The sequence below is a fragment of the Hypanus sabinus genome, chromosome 12 (genome assembly GCF_030144855.1).
Source record: "Hypanus sabinus isolate sHypSab1 chromosome 12, sHypSab1.hap1, whole genome shotgun sequence".
NCBI lineage: Eukaryota > Metazoa > Chordata > Chondrichthyes > Myliobatiformes > Dasyatidae > Hypanus > Hypanus sabinus.
The window spans coordinates 85436218-85453780 of record NC_082717.1 but is presented as its reverse complement, the minus strand read 5'-3'; the positions used below and the strand labels follow the sequence as shown (position 1 = coordinate 85453780).

Sequence of the window (17563 nt, the reverse complement as noted above, 5' to 3'; positions counted from 1 at the left end):
GGAGATAGACTACTGGCCTTTTGCTGCGTCCAGTCACCTGACAGTAGGCAAAGTTAGTCGTAAGTTATTGAAAACTGGTATCTGTAATGGGTTTCTCTTGGAAGAAGCCATGGTGACTCATTTCTGCCTGAATGTGATGTGGGAACTTTTCCACTGATTGTGGAAATTGTGGATAATTGTCTGCCATAATTGTAAGCCCTTAATTTTGTTACTAATAGCGTAAATAAGATGTAGATTTGAAGTACTCTCAAACATGGTGAACTGTTTGAATTAAGTAGTGCAGATCTGAAATTTGCTTTGCCTTCATTCTGAATAATATTAGTTGACTTCCTAATTATTCAGCAAACGTTATGATCTTTCCTTTCTTTTTCCTCTTGCAGATGAGTATCATGTGTTCCCAGATATCCTCCCACCTGTTCGAGAGACTCCCTCCCAAAGAGCAACCTTGACTGGATCCAGAGATAATAGACACTACAGGGGAATGAGAAGCATGGATTCCTATGATCACGACCGTCCCATCAGCTACAGTTCCACATCCTCTTCTGCCTCATCCAGGGACAGCCGTTGTTCCTTGAGCAGTGGAATGACTCTGGTCTCCAATAGCCACTTGAGTCCTGCCGGCCAGGAGAAGGAAGCTGGGGCCATCAGGTTGGAGTTGATTCCGACAAGGCAATTATCCGCAGAGGAGCTGCACGGGAGGAGCAAGCCTGGTTGTGCAAATTCCAGAGAGGTCGCAGAGAAGAGAATGGCATTTGGTGGGATTAAGAGAGTTGACTCCAGGGTGACCAGCAAGATCCGTGCAACCTCACCAAGGCCAGCATCTGGAAGTTCCAAGCTCCTTTACGTAGACAGAGTAGTGCAGGAAATCCTGGAGACAGAACGGGCCTATGTTCAAGATCTACGGAGCATTGTGAAGGTATTTAACTATACGGTGAATAAAAATGGAAATATGTTGAACAGTTCTAGTTCCTCCCTGGCTGATTGCAGTCAATGGTTGTTATCATCCATGCACTTGTATCGCAAAATACACTGTCATTAGTGCTGTTCTCCTTATCATTATTAAACCTCTGTTAACTCACACAGTTGACTCAGCTCAGGAAGCAGCTGCTACTGTGACACTAATTTTAAGCATGAGCAATAAACCGTAAATGGAGGAAGATTGGTCTGATGATTGCTGGGCTGTGGGAGTTTACAGATGGGGAGAGATTTCAGTAAAGTGGTGAGAATATTGGCAATTTCGTCCATGTGTTAAATTTCCCCATTGCCTTGATGAGAATAACTTTTGTTGCTCTCCCCGTGATAATCTTGTAGGTGAAGTAATAACTGAACAGTCAATACCATTACATGGTTCTGTTGCTACTGTTTCATGCTCCTTCTAGCATGCTCTTGCCCAATCCGCAAAACGCCCCAAAGCATTTTGGTGACGGTATTTGAAGTTCAATTATGGTTGGGTAATCTAGCAGCAATTCATGCATTGCAAGGCCTGAGTGAAAATCAGTTAATTTCAGGTCTACTGTTGATTGGGATTTTGGATCCGGTTTAAGATGGCGCTACCAAAGATGTGCAACAACTTACTTGTGGTTCGAAAACAAATGAATTTGACGAGAAAGGGTATTAATAACGCTCTTTTGAAGTAAATTGTGGTAAGCTATCACCGCAAACAATAAAGGAGCAAGTGAGGGCAAAGCAAAGTCGAGTGATGCGCGCTGCAAAATCAATGCACTCAGAGTTGGAGCCGTGCTGGTTGGAGGGGAGAAGGTGGGACGGGAGGAGTTTAGATGCCCGCCCAGCTCACCCAGGTGTGAGGGTGGATGGCTGTTGACGTTGAGCTGAATTGGAGGTTGGCTTCTTCGGCAGCAAAATCCAGGACCGAAGTGAACCGCTGGGCTCAAGTTTTAAACCGCGGCGAGGCCTAGGTCCTAATGCGTGGTACAATATGCTGTTGGACAATCCAAATGCCAGCCAGACAGACTGGAAAGGCAGTGTGTCAAGAGTTGGGTAAGAATAGATTGCTGTAAGTGCCAAGCCGATTTGGAGAGGTCGAGAATGGCTCCTTCAGCAGCGAAATCTAGGCCCCGAGCAGTTCACTGTGGTGGGGTCTGGTTTCGAGTGTGAGGTTTGGACAATGAATAAACCAGCCCAGATAGCCTGGGGATGGCTCTGTCCGTGATGTGAATGAAGGCTGTGAGACTGCCTCCAGCTGCTCTGCTTTGTGTCTGCAAACTATGTGGCGACTTGGCCCATTAGTATGATGAACTGAATACTGAGGCTTTGGGCCTACACCGAGCTGCTCCAGAGGTTTGGACCTAAGGATTCAATTTGGTTTGGAATGGTGTTGATGTTGCTCGCTTATATTGTTAGTGTGATTTTTTTTTCTCCTTCTCTGTGGGCAGTGGGGGTTGGCCTTTTTTTTAAAAAATTGGGTTCTTTTGGGTTCCATGCTTTGCGACTGCCTGTTAAGCTAACAAATCTCAAGGTTGTCTAATTTAGACATTTGTTGATAATACATTCACTTTGAATCTTGAATGACCCTCCTTGCTAGTTTGAAATGGTGGTGTGCCTATTTTAGAGAACAAATGAGACAGCTTAACGTACAGTCCAAAATGCAAAACCTCAGAAATGCAGCTGTTCCACAGAAAAGTCCACGTCTAAGTGCCCAAGTCTCTTAATGGAATGTCCCTGAGACACTGGTTCAAGTCTCTGGAGGGAATGCCCCTGCGACACTGGGTCAAGTCTCTGGAGGGAATGCCCCTGCGACACCGGGTCAAGTCTCTGGAGGGAATGCCCCTGCGACACTGGGTCAAGTCTCTGGAGGGAATGCCCCTGCGACACTGGGTCAAGTCTCTGGAGGGAATGCCCCTGAGACACCGGGTCAAGTATCTGGAGGGAATGCCCCTGAGACACTGGGTCAAGTATCTGGAGGGAATGCCCCTGCGACACCGGGTCAAGTCTCTGGAGGGAATGTCCCTGTGATACTGGGTCAAGTATCTGGAGGGAATGTCCCTGTGAAACCGGGTCAAGTCTCTGGGGGGAATGTCCCTGATATACAGGGTCAAGTCTCTGGAGAGAATGTCCCTGAGACACCGGGTCAAGTCTCTAGAGGGAATGTCCCTGAGATACCGGGTCAAGTATCTGGAGGGAATGTCCCTGTGACTCTGGGTCAAGTCTCTAGAGGGAATGTCCCTGTGACTCTGGGTCAAGTATCTGGAGGGAATGTCCCTGAGACACTGGGTCAAGTCTCTGGAGGGAATGTCCCTGAGACACTGGGTCTAGTATCTGGAGGGAATGTCCCTGAGATACCGGGTCAAGTATCTGGAGGGAATGTCCCTGTGACTCTGGGTCAAGTATCTGGAGGGAATGTCCCTGAGACACTGGGTCAAGTCTCTGGAGGGAATGTCCCTGAGACACTGGGTCAGGTCTCTGGAGGGAATGTCCCTGAGACACTGGGTCAAGTATCTGGAGGGAATGCCCCTGCGACACTGGGTCAAGTCTCTGGAGGGAATGCCCCTGCGACACTGGGTCAAGTCTCTGGAGGGAATGTCCCTGAGACACTGGGTCAAGTATCTGGAGGGAATTTCTTTGAGAATCCGGGTCAATTCACAGCACAAAGTCACAAAATTAATCTTGTGTGCAATGCAAGTGGTTTCCTGATATTAATTCACTGGAGTTTCCATTCCAGTGAAATGCTGTTGATAACTGTGTCATGACCTGATACTTTTAAGTCCCTTGTGATAGCTTCAAGTAGAATTAACTGTGATCTGTGTTCAAGTAAAAAAAATTGCCAAATTGATTCTCATAGTACAATTTCCAGAATCCCATCAAAAACCCACATGGCTTTTCTTTTGGTGCCTAATTGATTATTGATCAGTCTTTGAGCTGGTAGAACCTACTTTTGAAATGTTCTGTTGGGAACTTAGTATTTGAGGCTTTGATACAAGACTAATGGTGCAAAGTGTTTTCTAATTCCATGATCATCTTGTAACTTCTGATGTCCTGTCCCATACACTGCTCTTCCCCCACTCCATAGTGATAGTGGGCATGCTGCGTCCCTCACTGCTAATTTGGGATTCAGTTCTGTTTGCAGGACTGTCACGTTACTGAAACGGCGAACACTGAACCGGCCTCAATTTCTGCAGCAACATGCACTCCCTCCTCCTCTCCTTCCCTCACCTCCCAATAAAAGGATGGTCAGATTCACAGATATTTGTTGAGAGGTAGTTAAAAGCATGACAACTTTCTGATTTTAACTTGTGAGGATACAAGTCTTTCTAAGGAACCTTGTCATATTTTTGCTTGGTCTTCATATTGTGGCTGCAGTTCGTAAGAAGTACCAGAAGCAGTCACTTGGGTAAAGTGTTGCTTGGGGTCAGATGGTGACCTTCCAGGGGGCCCTTCCCTGAGCACATCTCGTTTTGATAGCTGTGCAGGACAGTGAACTGCCCTGACCGATAATTCATTTCTTCCTGAGCAATTGACCTGGGTGAAGAATGGAAGAACTGGTTATGGGTGGGGAGTTCTGGATGCAGTTGTGCACTGCTTGGCATCATGTTATCAAGAGTCATTGTCTTGTGGGTTGAATTAATGTGTGTTGAATTATCTCAAAAGCAGCTTGTGGCATACCACATGGCTATTATTTCTGCTGGTTGTCTGAAAGAAGGTCATGTAGATCTGTTCCCTTTCACGTGTCCTCTTCAAGTACTCACTGGCTTGTGGTGGCATTCTTGCTGAATCGAAAAATCTTGGACTCAAATCTGACTACAGACACTTGGGACAAAAGCTAAGCTTGATGATCCATTATAGGTTACAAAAGGGAGCACACTTAAATCAATCCTACATACTAGGAAGTGCTGTAAGAATGGAAGTCAGTCCTAATAAAAGCTGTAAGTGGATAGTAAAAGCTCTTTCAAGTATGTTTAAAAAAAGAGACAAGAGTAGATATAGGACTGCTTCAAAATGAGGCCAGAGAAATAATAGCCGGGGGCCAAGGAGCTGGCCAATGAACAAAATGAGTATTTTGCATCAGTCTTCGCTGTGGAAGACACTAGCAGTGTGGCAGCTGTTGAAGGGTGTGAGGGAAGAGAAGTGAGTGCAGTTACTACTACAAGGGAGAAGGTGCTCAAAAAGCTGGAAGATGTAAGTCACCCAGACCAGATGAACTGCACCCCAAGGTTCTGAAAGAGGTAGCAGTAGAGATTATGGAGACATTAGTAATGATCTTTCAAAAATCATTGGACTCTGGCATGGTGCCAGAGGACTGGAGAATTGCAAATGTCACTCCATTCTTTAAGAAAGGAGGAAGGCAGCAGAAAGGAAATTGTAGAGCAGTAAGCCTGATCTCAGTGGTTGGGAAGATGTTGGAGTCAATTGTTAAGGATGAGTTGATAGAGTACTTGGTGACACAGGACAAGGTAGGGCAAAGTCAGCATGGTTTCCTTAAATCTTGTCTGATAAACCTGTTGGAATTCTTTGAGGAGATACATGTAGAGTAGATAAAGGGGATGCAGTGGATGTTGTATATTTGGGCTTTCAGAAGGCCTTTGACAAGGTGCCACACAACTAGGCTGCTTACCAAATTAAGAGTCCATGGTATTACAGGAAAGTTACTGACACAGTTAGAGCATTAGTTGGTTGGTAGGAGGCAACATGTGCGATTAAAAGGATCCCTGTCTGGTTGGCTGCCAGTGTCTGTTGGTGTTCCGCAGGGGTCGGTGTTGGGACCACTTCTTTTTATGTTGAATATAAATTATTTAGATGATGAAATAGATGGCTTTGTTGCCAAGTTTGCAGATGATACAAAGATTGGTGGAGGGGCAGGTAGTGTTGAGGAAACAGATAGGATGCAGAAGGACTTGAGACAGATTAGGAGAATGGACAAGAAAGTGGCAAATGAAATACACTGTTGGACAATGCATGGTCATGTACTTTGTTAGTAGATATAAATGTGTGGACTACTTTCTAAGTGGGGAGAAAATCCAAAAGTCTGAGCTGCAAAGGGACTTGGGAGTCATTGTGCAGAAGACCTTAAAGGTTAACTTGCAGGTTGAGTCGGTGGTGAGGAAGGCAAATGTCATGTTAGCATTCATATCAAGAGGTCTAGAATACAAGAGCAAGGATGTGATGCTGAGGCTGTTGAGGCCTCACTTTGAGTATTGTGACCAGTTTTGGGCTGATCATCTAAGATGAAATGTGCTGGCATTTGAGAGGATTCAGAGGTGGTTCAGAAGAATGATTCTGGGAATGAGAGGGTTATCGTACGAGGAACGTTTGCTAGGTTTGGATCTGTACTCACTGGGACTTAGAAAGATGAAGGGGGATTAGATTGAAACCTTACGAATGTTGAGAGGCCTAGACAGAGGAAAAGATGTTTTCCATAGTGGGGGAGTCTAGGACAAGAGGGCACAGCCTGAGGGTAGTGGGGCGACCATTTAAAACTGAGATGCAGAGAAATTTCTTTAGCTGGAGGGTGGTAAACGTGGAATTTTTTACCTCAGGAATTCATTACCTCAGGCCAGGTTGCTGAGTGTATTTAAGGCAAAGCTTGATAGGTTCTTGATTGGATATCCCCGGGCAGATATTTTGGTAATTCTCTGAAGGTAGTGAATCTCTGGAATTCTGTGAATGGTGGAGGCCAGATCATAAGATCTATTTTAAGATAGTGAATAAATATTTGAAAGATCGACATTTTGGGGAGGGGGGGACTAGCAGCAAGAGGAGCTGAACAGAGCTGCAATGATCCGATTGAATGGCTGTCAGGTTTGAGGGGTTGAGAGGCCTTACTCCTATTTTCTTGTTTTGTATTCTTGTCTGTCTAGCTTTTTGTGGGGAAAGTCACTGAGGAGGCTTTATGCTTAATTCTGGGAATCTGATGTGACTCTTCTGTTAGGTATTGCAGCATCCAAAAGCAGGGGGGGAAAGTTCTGCAGGTGCTGTAAATCTAACACAAAAACAGTGGTACTAACTAGCCGAGTAAGCACATTGTGTTTTTAAATTTCATCTTGGGTGGGGAAGGTAGCAGTATTAACAAACTGCAGTTTATCTGAGAACATCCTCTGATGGGTCACTTTGGTCTGGCCTTTCTCCAACGAACCCATTGTGTGATGGGAAGCTGTGTTGTGATGAAGAGAGCAGAAGATGAGATTACAGCTAAGGGTTGAACTTGAGCAAGGGTTGAACTCAGTGGGCAAAGTAAATAAAACTGAGGAAGGGAGAAGTGAAGTACTTGAAAGATAATTGTTCATTCAGTGGTGTTGCTGGCAAAGTGACCTTGCTGTAACTTGAGTCGGTGCAGGCTGTGAAGATTCACCCACGCTGCTATTGGGTAGGAAATTCCAGAATTCCATGAAGAAATTGCATTATATTTGAGTTGACATGCTATGCAATAAAAATTGAAAATATTGGGAATAAAATGCTCAGCAGCTGAACTGGAAGCAGTATTAACATCTTGAGTCGATAATATTTTCATCACAGCTGGATGAAGTTAAATAACATGTCACTGTTTGCTTGTCTTTGCTTGGTCTGTCTCCAACTTCTCTTTTGACTTCTAACTCTATTCTGGGAATAAGTGCACAGCCAATATGTATCCTACCAATTCCCTATGGATTGTCACTTTCCAACCGATCACCTGTGAGAATTCTGTTCCAGTTTCTTTTCCTTGCCTGGTGAGATTATGCCAGTTTCTTTGTCGCTGCTGCTGGCATTCCTCTTATAGTGCAGCTCATTCTTGTTTCCTGCATCCTCCATCTCTCCAGACCTCCATCTCTCCAGACCTCCATCTCTCCAGACCTCCATCTCTCCAGACCTCCATCTCTCCAGACCTCCATCTCTCCAGACCTCCATCTCTCCAGACCTCCATCTCTCCAGACCTCCATCTAACCAGACCTCCATCTCTCCAGACCTCCATCTAACCAGACCTCCATCTCTCCAGACCTCCATCTAACCAGACCTCCATCTCTCCAGACCTCCATCTCTCCAGACCTCCATCTCTCCAGACCTCCATCTCTCCAGACCTCCATCTCTCGACCTCCATCTCTCCAGACCTCCATCTAACCAGACCTCCATCTCTCCAGACCTCCATCTCTCCAGACCTCCATCTCTCCAGACCTCCATCTAACCAGACCTCCATCTCTCCAGACCTCCATCTCTCCAGACCTCCATCTCTCCAGACCTCCATCTCTCCAGACCTCCATCTCTCCAGACCTCCATCTCTCCAGACCTCCATCTCTCCAGACCTCCATCTCTCCAGACCTCCATCTCTCCAGACCTCCATCTCTCCAGACCTCCATCTCTCCAGACCTCCATCTCTCCAGACCTCCATCTCTCCAGACCTCCATCTCTCCAGACCTCCATCTAACCAGACCTCCATCTAACCAGACCTCCATCTAACCAGACCTCCATCTAACCAGACCTCCGCCTCTCCAGACCTCCGCCTCTCCAGACCTCCGCCTCTCCAGACCTCCGCCTCTCCAGACCTCCGCCTCTCCAGACCTCCGCCTCTCCAGACCTCCGCCTCTCCAGACTTGTGCTCAACTTGCCATTGTCCTCCATTTCCAGCACCAACACAGCAAAATATCACCCTCTTGTGAGCATCTTGAAGGGACTGGTTTCCTGTGACATCCAGGTTGCAGTTTAATCATTATGAATGCCCTTCCTGATGTCAGTGCACCTGCCCATACTCACAAATTGAGGCAGTACCTGCCACCTTCAGCCCTTCCTTTGCATTTTCCAAGTCCTTAATGCTTTAGAATGTTGGAACTTTGGCCATCTCCCTCCCTGTTATACAATGTGGTTTATTTGTGCAGTCCAGTTTGTTTGTTTTGTTTGATCTCTTCTCATACTAATTAAAGGCTTCATCAACCACCTTTTGTCTAATCTGGTAGGCTGCCCAGTGAGTCTCATGTAACTGGATTCTTAAGTTCTCCATCTTGCCCCACTCAGATCTCTTGGTCCTTTGACTCCTCTTGTTTTAAACAGGTTTAACCCCAGCTCAAGGGAGAACGCCTTCAGTTCATTATCTCTGAAACTGTTGAGCTTTTACTGAGATTGGAAGCCTCCGAGCACAATGATTCTCCTTTCCCCATTCAAAAGCAGTATGCTGTTTTGCGTTGTGCTATCTCAATCCAGCCTTCCACCATGTCATAAGTATTCCCTTGGTGTTGTCTATTCGCCTCGCCCGTGAGCCCATCTCAACCCTGCCTGTTGGTCCTCTTCACATCTCTTGATTTCCTTTCCCAGATCTGGAGAGTAAGTATTGACTTAAAATATTAGCCTCGATCTGTATGATTATTATTTAGGATTTGTAGCATTTGACTTGTGCTTTTAGGATGGTGTTTGCATAGGAGGAGAACATTGATGTTTTGGTCTCTTTAAATTGAAGACAGACTAAGTCACTCAGCTACTTCTGGGATGACTGAGTTTTCTTATCACGAGTTGTTGAAATGAAACCTGCAGCAAAACCTCTTCGTTACTCTGACATTTAGCATCTTGGTACTTGACTGGCAGGTTTTCTGGATTATAGAATGCTAATTCAGTCATTCAGATGTCATGCGGTCATACAATAAGCTAGCTGGTAAACCCAGTAAGTTTAAAGGGGATGCAGGAAAAGGGACCAGGTGAGTCAGGTGCTAAATCATTTCCTGGTGGGCTTTTGCATTTGTTCTGTATATTCTTTGGTGCTTGAAGAGTGATATTATTAAAGCATTACGTGAGGGAGAGTGACAGGGTAGATGAACTCACAAGTCTGGTAGCATCTGTGGAGGGAAATAAACTATTGCTTATTCCCCACCATGGAAGCTGCCTAACTTGCTGAGATCCTTCAGCGTTTTGCATGTGTTGTTCAAGATTTCCAGCATCTGCAGAACCTCTTGTGTGTAAGACAGGGTAGATGTCACTGTTCCCACTGATTGAAGCATCTTTAAATTTGGTTGCTTTTACAGTGTTAGGGGTAGTCATTTTAAACTGAGGTACATAAGAGTTTCCTGCAGAGGGTGGGGGTCTCTAGCCCAGAGGATTATGGGGGTTATCAATGAGCAGATGAGGGCTATTGGGAGCTGGCATTGCAGGCCTGGGTCACATCTGCCATGATCATGTTGAATGGCGGCTGCTGCTGTTTTGTTATTTCATTCCCATGCAATGGTTGCCATTGGTTTTCTAGAGGGTTGGTTTTATTGAACAATCCTTTTCAGACAGCTGTGGTGCATCAGTGATAAAATGGATGGAATGCAGATCAAATCAGTGCCTTATTTGATTGTGTTCATGGCTAGTGGCCAGTATTTCTTCTACGACTTGTAGTTGGTAGGAAAACTCTGAAGAGACTGGAAGCGCAATAATGCAACCTTCTAAAAGCTAATGCAGCCATGACGTTGTGTCTACAGGCATGGAGGGACATATTCATAGTTAAATTCTTATAACCAAGCCCATGATATTCAGAAATTCTGATCGTCTAGCTCATTCATCGGTCCAGAGTGTGAGTGGGTGTTGTGAGATGTGGACAGTGGGGTGTGTGCACATCCAGATCTGGGTTGGGAATGTGGAAAACTTTGTGTTCAGAGCCAAGTTCCTGATAACTTGTACATTTTGACTTGTTTGGACGATGATCTGTTTGATACTCTTCTTAATTGTTCCAAGTTTACTGAAAAATTTATTAAATTGTTATGTGTTTGGGGGGGGAGGGGAGTAGTATGAAATGAGTTGGGGTATTAACAAGAAATATCCTGGAGCCTGGATCACTTGCAGGTCCAGTATTACCCTGTCCTGAGGGTACCAGGTTATCAGAATTTTACTGTATTTTGAAAGAAACAGATTGTTTCAACATTTGAGTGATTTGAGTTGTGTCCTTGTTGCACACAGGTGAGCCTGGAGTGATCTAGAGGTGTGTTTGTTTCTTGCATTGGTATGAACACACTTTTATATTTTGGTTACTGGCGTTTTGTGGTTGATTTGTTCCTCAAATGAAAATAAGGGCATTGTTTTCCTTCGCTAATTCTTTCCATTGTTCACAACAAAATGTCAGTGGATCCCTTGAGACCTGCAACTGTTATCGATGTTAAAGCGTCCTTGATTAAGACCTGAAAATTCTAATTTAATGGTTAACTGTTCCTCCCTCTGGGTGTATACAACAGGACTTTGAAGGAAATTCTGAATTTCTTGTGCAGTGCTAACCAGCCTTTCTTTTGGTCTGAACAATGAATTGTGTCTTGAGTAGCAGGTTGAACTCTATCCAGTCTAAGACTCCGTGTACCTCTTGGCATGTAGATTCATAACTAGATGCCAGCAATGTGGTTTGGAGCTAAAAGTCCTCCATTTTGTCACCACTAATCAATTTAGAAAGTGAACTTGCCTTGTATAATCTAAAATGGAGGAGGAGGTCATTTGATCCATACCTCTGCTCGTTACTGCAATGGTGATGTAGTTTTGTGCCTCTACTTCTATTACCTTGGAATTTTTTTTCTTTTCTGTGTCTATAACTAGATGTTTTTTTTAAAACTCTTGAATGTACTCTGACTATCCATTATTCAAAACTGTATCCGCTATTTGTAACTCCTCTAAAGTTCATGCCCCAAGTTTCTCCCACCCTCTTACCTAATTAGAACTTTCCCACCTCTAGCTCTTCGAATGTAGTGGCTGCTGTTTACTGACCTCCCTGCCAGCGAGAATTTGCTCTGTCTATGCTATCGCAGCCATCACTAATGGAGAAAGGATCAGAGATCCCGTTTCTTCCTTTGGCAGCTACCAAATTGAAATCAGCTGAAGTGGAGGAATGTCCTTGACTTCCATCATCCTTGTTTCCTCACAGCAGGTCACTCAGTGCAAGCTCTCTTGCTTGATTTGTGTTGATAACATGTAGTGGTTGGCAAATCCCTGTCACGTTTAACAGTGTCTTGCCGTCTAGAAGGTTTGCTATGCTGTTATGTGTCCAGGTTACAAAATGAGCAAAGTTGGATATTAGGTAATGTTCACATAATTTTTGATCCAACTTCGTCAGCATAAAAGGGAGGGCCAACACTGCAGCATTTGTAATACCCCAGGCACTGATCCAAGCTTGTAATGGCCACAGCACACCTGTATTAGTGCTTAATTCTCAGCTAGGACTTTGTGCTGTCTGGATCCATTCCTAGTTTCATGGCCTTGGCCTAGAATCCCTTTTGTTCAATGTTTGGCTAATTCCAGTTTGAATTGCATTCCAGAACTATACGTGAATGCACTCATGTACTTGGCATCATACAGCATGGAGTTTGGTCTTCCAGTTCAATGTGTCTATGCAGACCACTTACACTAATCCTACAAGAAGTCCTATTTTATTTCATCCCCAGTTTCTCATCAACTCCCCCCCCCCCCCCAAAGCTTTTACTCACAAATATATATTGGGGGCAATTTTACAGTGGCCAATTAATAACAATGCGAAAATGTTTTCTGACTTGTCTTCCGATGAAGATCTTAATACTTACCCTTGGTAAAACCATTTGTTTGGGAAAACTTGGGGCAAGGGGTGTTTTTCTCTATTGCCTAGCATTCTGTTAAACATTAATTTAATTACCTGGTTGCTTGAATAACACCCTACCCACCAATACTTGTTATGTCAGAATGGCATGCATTGTTCCAACAATTACTTCACCAACGTCTTCTATAAACTCAACACACGTACTTTTGGTATACAGGAGTAAATTAAACCCCAGACTAGTCTGCTCTGGCTCAGATGCCATGCTCTTTCCCAAGCTGGAATCATGGGTCATACTCATTTTGAAAGTGCAAATGTACAGTCAAAAGTGCACTGCACTACTGTTCACATGGAGTTCTGCCATTCGAGAGAACTCCCATTCAAATAGCACTGTGGGATCTTCTATGTCTGCCATATCCCTAGACTACAACTGATTGCATTGCCAGTGTGTATAAATTGCTATGTTTCTTGACAAAGGTGTACCATAAACTCCAAGCTCCTTCCCTTACGGTTTGAGAGTTTTGCAGAATGAAGCTTGTACCTTTAATCAGCAGACCGTGGATACCGGCAGAGCAGGTACTATAGGCCTTCCAGCAGAGAGGCAATAGAATGAGTGGATAGTCCAACAAGTGTTGTTTGGGAATTAATATCAGGATTTGATTATAATTATGATTTGGCTATTGCAGCTTGGTAACGGGTCCAACAAGCACCTGTTACACAAGTACGCTTTATTAACCTTCTAACCTGTGTTCATTGGAATGTGGGAGGAAACCGGAGCACTCAGAAGAAACCCACATGTTCATGGAGAGAACATACAAGCTCTTCACTTACAACGGTGGAATCGAACCCAGGTTGCTGGTGCTGTAATAGTGTTATGCCATGGTGTATGTTGTTATGCCATGGTGCCACCCCTAATAAAAGCAAATCTCATAAGCCAATATTAAGAACAAGCTACCAGGTTTTTAAGACTGGTAGGGAGAGAGGGGTGGTGAGGCAGAGGTTTGAGAGGGAAATCCTAGAACTAGGGATATAGTCGGCTGAAGGAATAGCTTTCTGGTAGAAGGTTGAGTAAGTGCATGAGAAGCAGAACTTGAAGGGAGGCACACAAAATTTGGAGAAACTCAGCAGATCAGGTGGCATCAGTGGAGACAATGGGCCATCAACATTTCAGGTCCTTTGGACTGCCTATTTTCCCTCAGATGTCTGACCTGCTAACTTCCTCCAGCATTTGATGTGTTGCAGCCTCTTGTGTCTCCAGAACTTGAACAGCCTTGATCTTGAGACTTGTCAAGGTCGAGGAAGGTTATGAAGACACAGGAGTGAGACCATGGTGGGATTAAAAAAAACACTGAAAATTGTAAACTCTGTTTGCTGCATCTGAAACTCATGGAGGTCGGTAAGCACAAGGGACGGGGAGACGGGATGATGTGTGATGTCAGTAGGCAGGATGTGCTCATTTTGAGAGAGTCTGTCCATGTAAACTATTTTGATTTTTTTTTTACTGTTGGCCCCTTGCCTGGAATGGATGTCTGTTGAAATATTTGACTTAATGCTTTTGTTTTGGCAGCATTGATGGATTGAATCCAATGTTTTCATTACCACAGCCATGTTCTTCAACCTCAGATTGATCAAGCTGTGTATTTAAGTGGTCTTTGGATGCTGTAATGTTGGTAGCATTAATTCAGTGGGTGCATCCCTTGTCTTCACCAGCATGTTAGGAATTCAAGATCCACTTCAGGGACTAAGGCATGTGATAAAACCAGAAAGCAAAACTGAGGGACTCTCATCGCCAATGATTCTTGTTCAGTACAGCCAAGGCTATGCCCATCTTCTCCAGTTTACCTGTGGTGCCTTGAAAAAGTATTTGGTCCCCATAACTATTTTCACATTTTGCTGTCCCATTTTCTAAATTTAAAATATATTGAAGTAGGATTTTTTGAGCTAATCTACAAAACATTGTGCACCATATCAATCAAAACAAAAATTGCAAAATCTGCCAACAATTTACTAAAAATTAAGAGCCAAAACTGTGAGGCTGAAATAGTATTCACCCCATGTTACCTTACCAACACACCCAATTTGTCGATGTAGAAAATAGGAGGACCACCTGTTTTCAATGAACTCATAAGAATAAGCAAGCCCCCTCTCTGTAAAGCCAAACAGTGTAGTAGATTTTCAACAGACCAAACCGAAATGAAGTCAAGACCATCCAAGACAAGTCAGGGAAATTATAATAGCGGATCACAAATCTGGGAGAAGGGTACAAGCCCATCTCAAAGGCACCGAACATACCATTATGGAAAAAGTACAGGAAGATATTTAATTATACATTGTCAAATTTTTTCAGAACTCTTATGAATATTTATGCACCAAATGAAAATGATGTAAAATTTATACAGGAGGTCTTTTTGAATTTGGCTAACGCACATGATAAAATATTAATAGGTGGAGATTTTAATTTTTGTTTAGATCCAGTTTTAGATAGATCAACAAAGGCTATTACAAAATCAAAAGTAGCAAAATTAACTCTATCATTGATGAAAGACTTAAATCTGATTGATATATGGAGAAGAATCAATCCAAAAGAGATTATTCATTTTATTCAAATAGACATAAAACATACTCAAGGATAGATTTTTTCCTATTATCAACAAATACTCAAGATAGAGTGAAAAATGTGGAATATAAAGCAAGAATATTGTCTGATCACTCTCCTTTAATAATGACGATGATAATGATGGATAAAGAGGAATCAATTTATAGATGGAGATTTAATTCAATTCTACTAAAACGTCAAGATTTTTGTGATTTTATGAAAAAGCAGATTCAGTTCTTTTTAGATACAAATTTACATTCAGTTGATGATAAATTTATATTGTGGGAAGCAATGAAAGCATATTTGAGAGGCCAGATAATAAGTTATACTTCTAAAATTAAGAAGGAATATATGATAGAAATAGATCAATTGGAAAAAGATTATAAAATTAGAAAAAGAATCTCAAAGAAATATGACAGAAGAAAAACGAAGACAACTTATTAATAAGAAGTTAAAATATAATACACTCCAGACATATCGAACAGAAAAAGCAATTATGAGAACTTAACAGAGATATTATGAACTAGGTGAAAGATCACATAAAGTTCTTGCATGGCAGTTAAAAACAGATCAGATTTCTAAAACAATAAATGCAATTCGAACAAAATTGAATGAAATTACTTCTAAGCCTCTAGAAATTAATGAGGCTTTTAAGAATTTTTATTCTGAGTTGTATAAATCAGAATCAAAGAATGATGACGTTAAGATAGAAGAATTTTTATCACAAATAACTCTTCCAAAATTAAATACAGAAGAACAGAAGGGATTAGATATGCGTTTTACATTGAAGGAAGTTGAAGAAGCTCTGGGATCACTCCAAAGTAATAAATCTCCAGGAGAAGATGGATTTCCGCCTGAATTTTATAAAAAGTTTTAAGATTTATTAATTCCTCCTTTTATGGAGTTAATACATCAAGCGGAAAGAACGCATAAACTTCCAGAATCTTTTTCAACAGCTATTTTAATAGTATTGCCAAAAAAAGATAGAGACCTTTTAAAACCAGCATCATATAGACCTATTTCTTTATTAAACACCGATTATAAAATAATAGCAAAAATCTTATCTAATAGATTATCTAAATGCTTACCAAAATTAGTGCATATGGATCAAACAGGATTTATTAAAAATAGACAATCGGCAGATAATATAACCCGGTTATTTAGTATAATCCATTTAGCGCAAAAGAGGGAGGAAACGAGTGTGGCAGTTGCTTTGGATGCAGAAAAAGCATTTGATAGATTGGAATGGGATTTTTTATTTAAGGTAATGGAAAAATATGGATTAGGAACATCATTTATAAAATGGATTAAAACCTTAAATACTAATCCCAAAGCTAAAGTAGTGACAAATGGTCAAACTTCAACATCATTTCAGTTAACAAGATCAACTAGGCAAGGTTGCCCATTATCACCTGCTTTGTTTGTGTTGGCAATAGAACCACTAGCTGAATTAATTAGAATGGACCCAGATATTAAGGGTTTCAGAGTTAATCAGGAAGAATACAAGATTAACTTATTTGCTGATGATGTTCTACTTTACTTAACAGATCCATTACATTCACTATGCAAATTATCTTATAGATTAGAAGAATATGGGAAAATATCGGGTTATAAAATAAATTGGGATAAAAGTGAAATTTTACCTCTTACTAAAGGAGATTATAGTCAATGTCGATTAATAACTCAATTTAGATGGCAGCAAATGGTATAAAATATTTAGGTATAAGAGTTGATAATGACATGAAAAACTTATACAAATTAAATTATTCACCACTTTTGAAAAAAATTCAGGAGGATCTTGATAAATGGATGGCATTACCAATAACATTAGTAGGCAGAGTAAATACTATAAAAATGAATATATTCCCTAGACTACAATATTTATTTCAATCATTACCAATACAATTACCCCAGAAGTTTTTTCAAGAGTTAAATAAATATGTGAGGAAATTTCTCTGGAAAGATAAGATGTCAAGAATATCGTTGGAAAAATTGACATGGAAATTTGATCTAGGAGGATTACAACTTCCAAATTTTAAGAATTATTATAAAGCAAATCAACTTAGATTTATTGCATCTTTTTTCGAGAAAGATAAACCGGCATGGATTAGAATAGAACTAAATAAAATAGGAGAAAACGTACCAGAAGATTTTATATACAAATGGGAATCTAAATGGATACGGGAAAAGAAAGAATCTCCTATATTAAAACATTTGATTGACTTATTGAATAAGATAAATGTTGATGATGAGACAAAAAAATCTTTATTAGCAAAGAGATCTTTAATTCAAAATAGACTTATTCCTTTCACAATGGACAATCAACTTTTATATAATTAGATTCAAAAAGGGATTAGATATATAGGAGATTGTTTTGAAGGAGGTATATTAATGTCATTTGATCAATTAAAGAATAAATATAAAGTATCAAATAACACTTTATTTTGTTACTTTCAATTAAGGGCTTATTTAAGAGAAAAATTAGGTCAAACAATGTTATTGCCGAAATCTAATGAAATAGAAATTTTAATTCA

General features: G+C 41.6%; 1 protein-coding gene across 5 annotated transcripts in view; it reads left to right on the top strand.

Annotated features, from left to right (window-relative positions):
* Positions 1-17563, top strand: part of LOC132403079 (pleckstrin homology domain-containing family G member 1-like) — a 193291-nt gene that overhangs the window by 128423 nt on the left and 47305 nt on the right. For all 5 annotated transcript variants that reach the window (XM_059986348.1, XM_059986345.1, XM_059986347.1 and 2 more), the window contains one exon: positions 381-916. In XM_059986348.1, the coding sequence (XP_059842331.1) occupies positions 482-916 (435 nt within the window). In that variant the 5' untranslated portion in view covers positions 381-481. The remainder of the gene's footprint in view (positions 1-380; positions 917-17563) is intronic.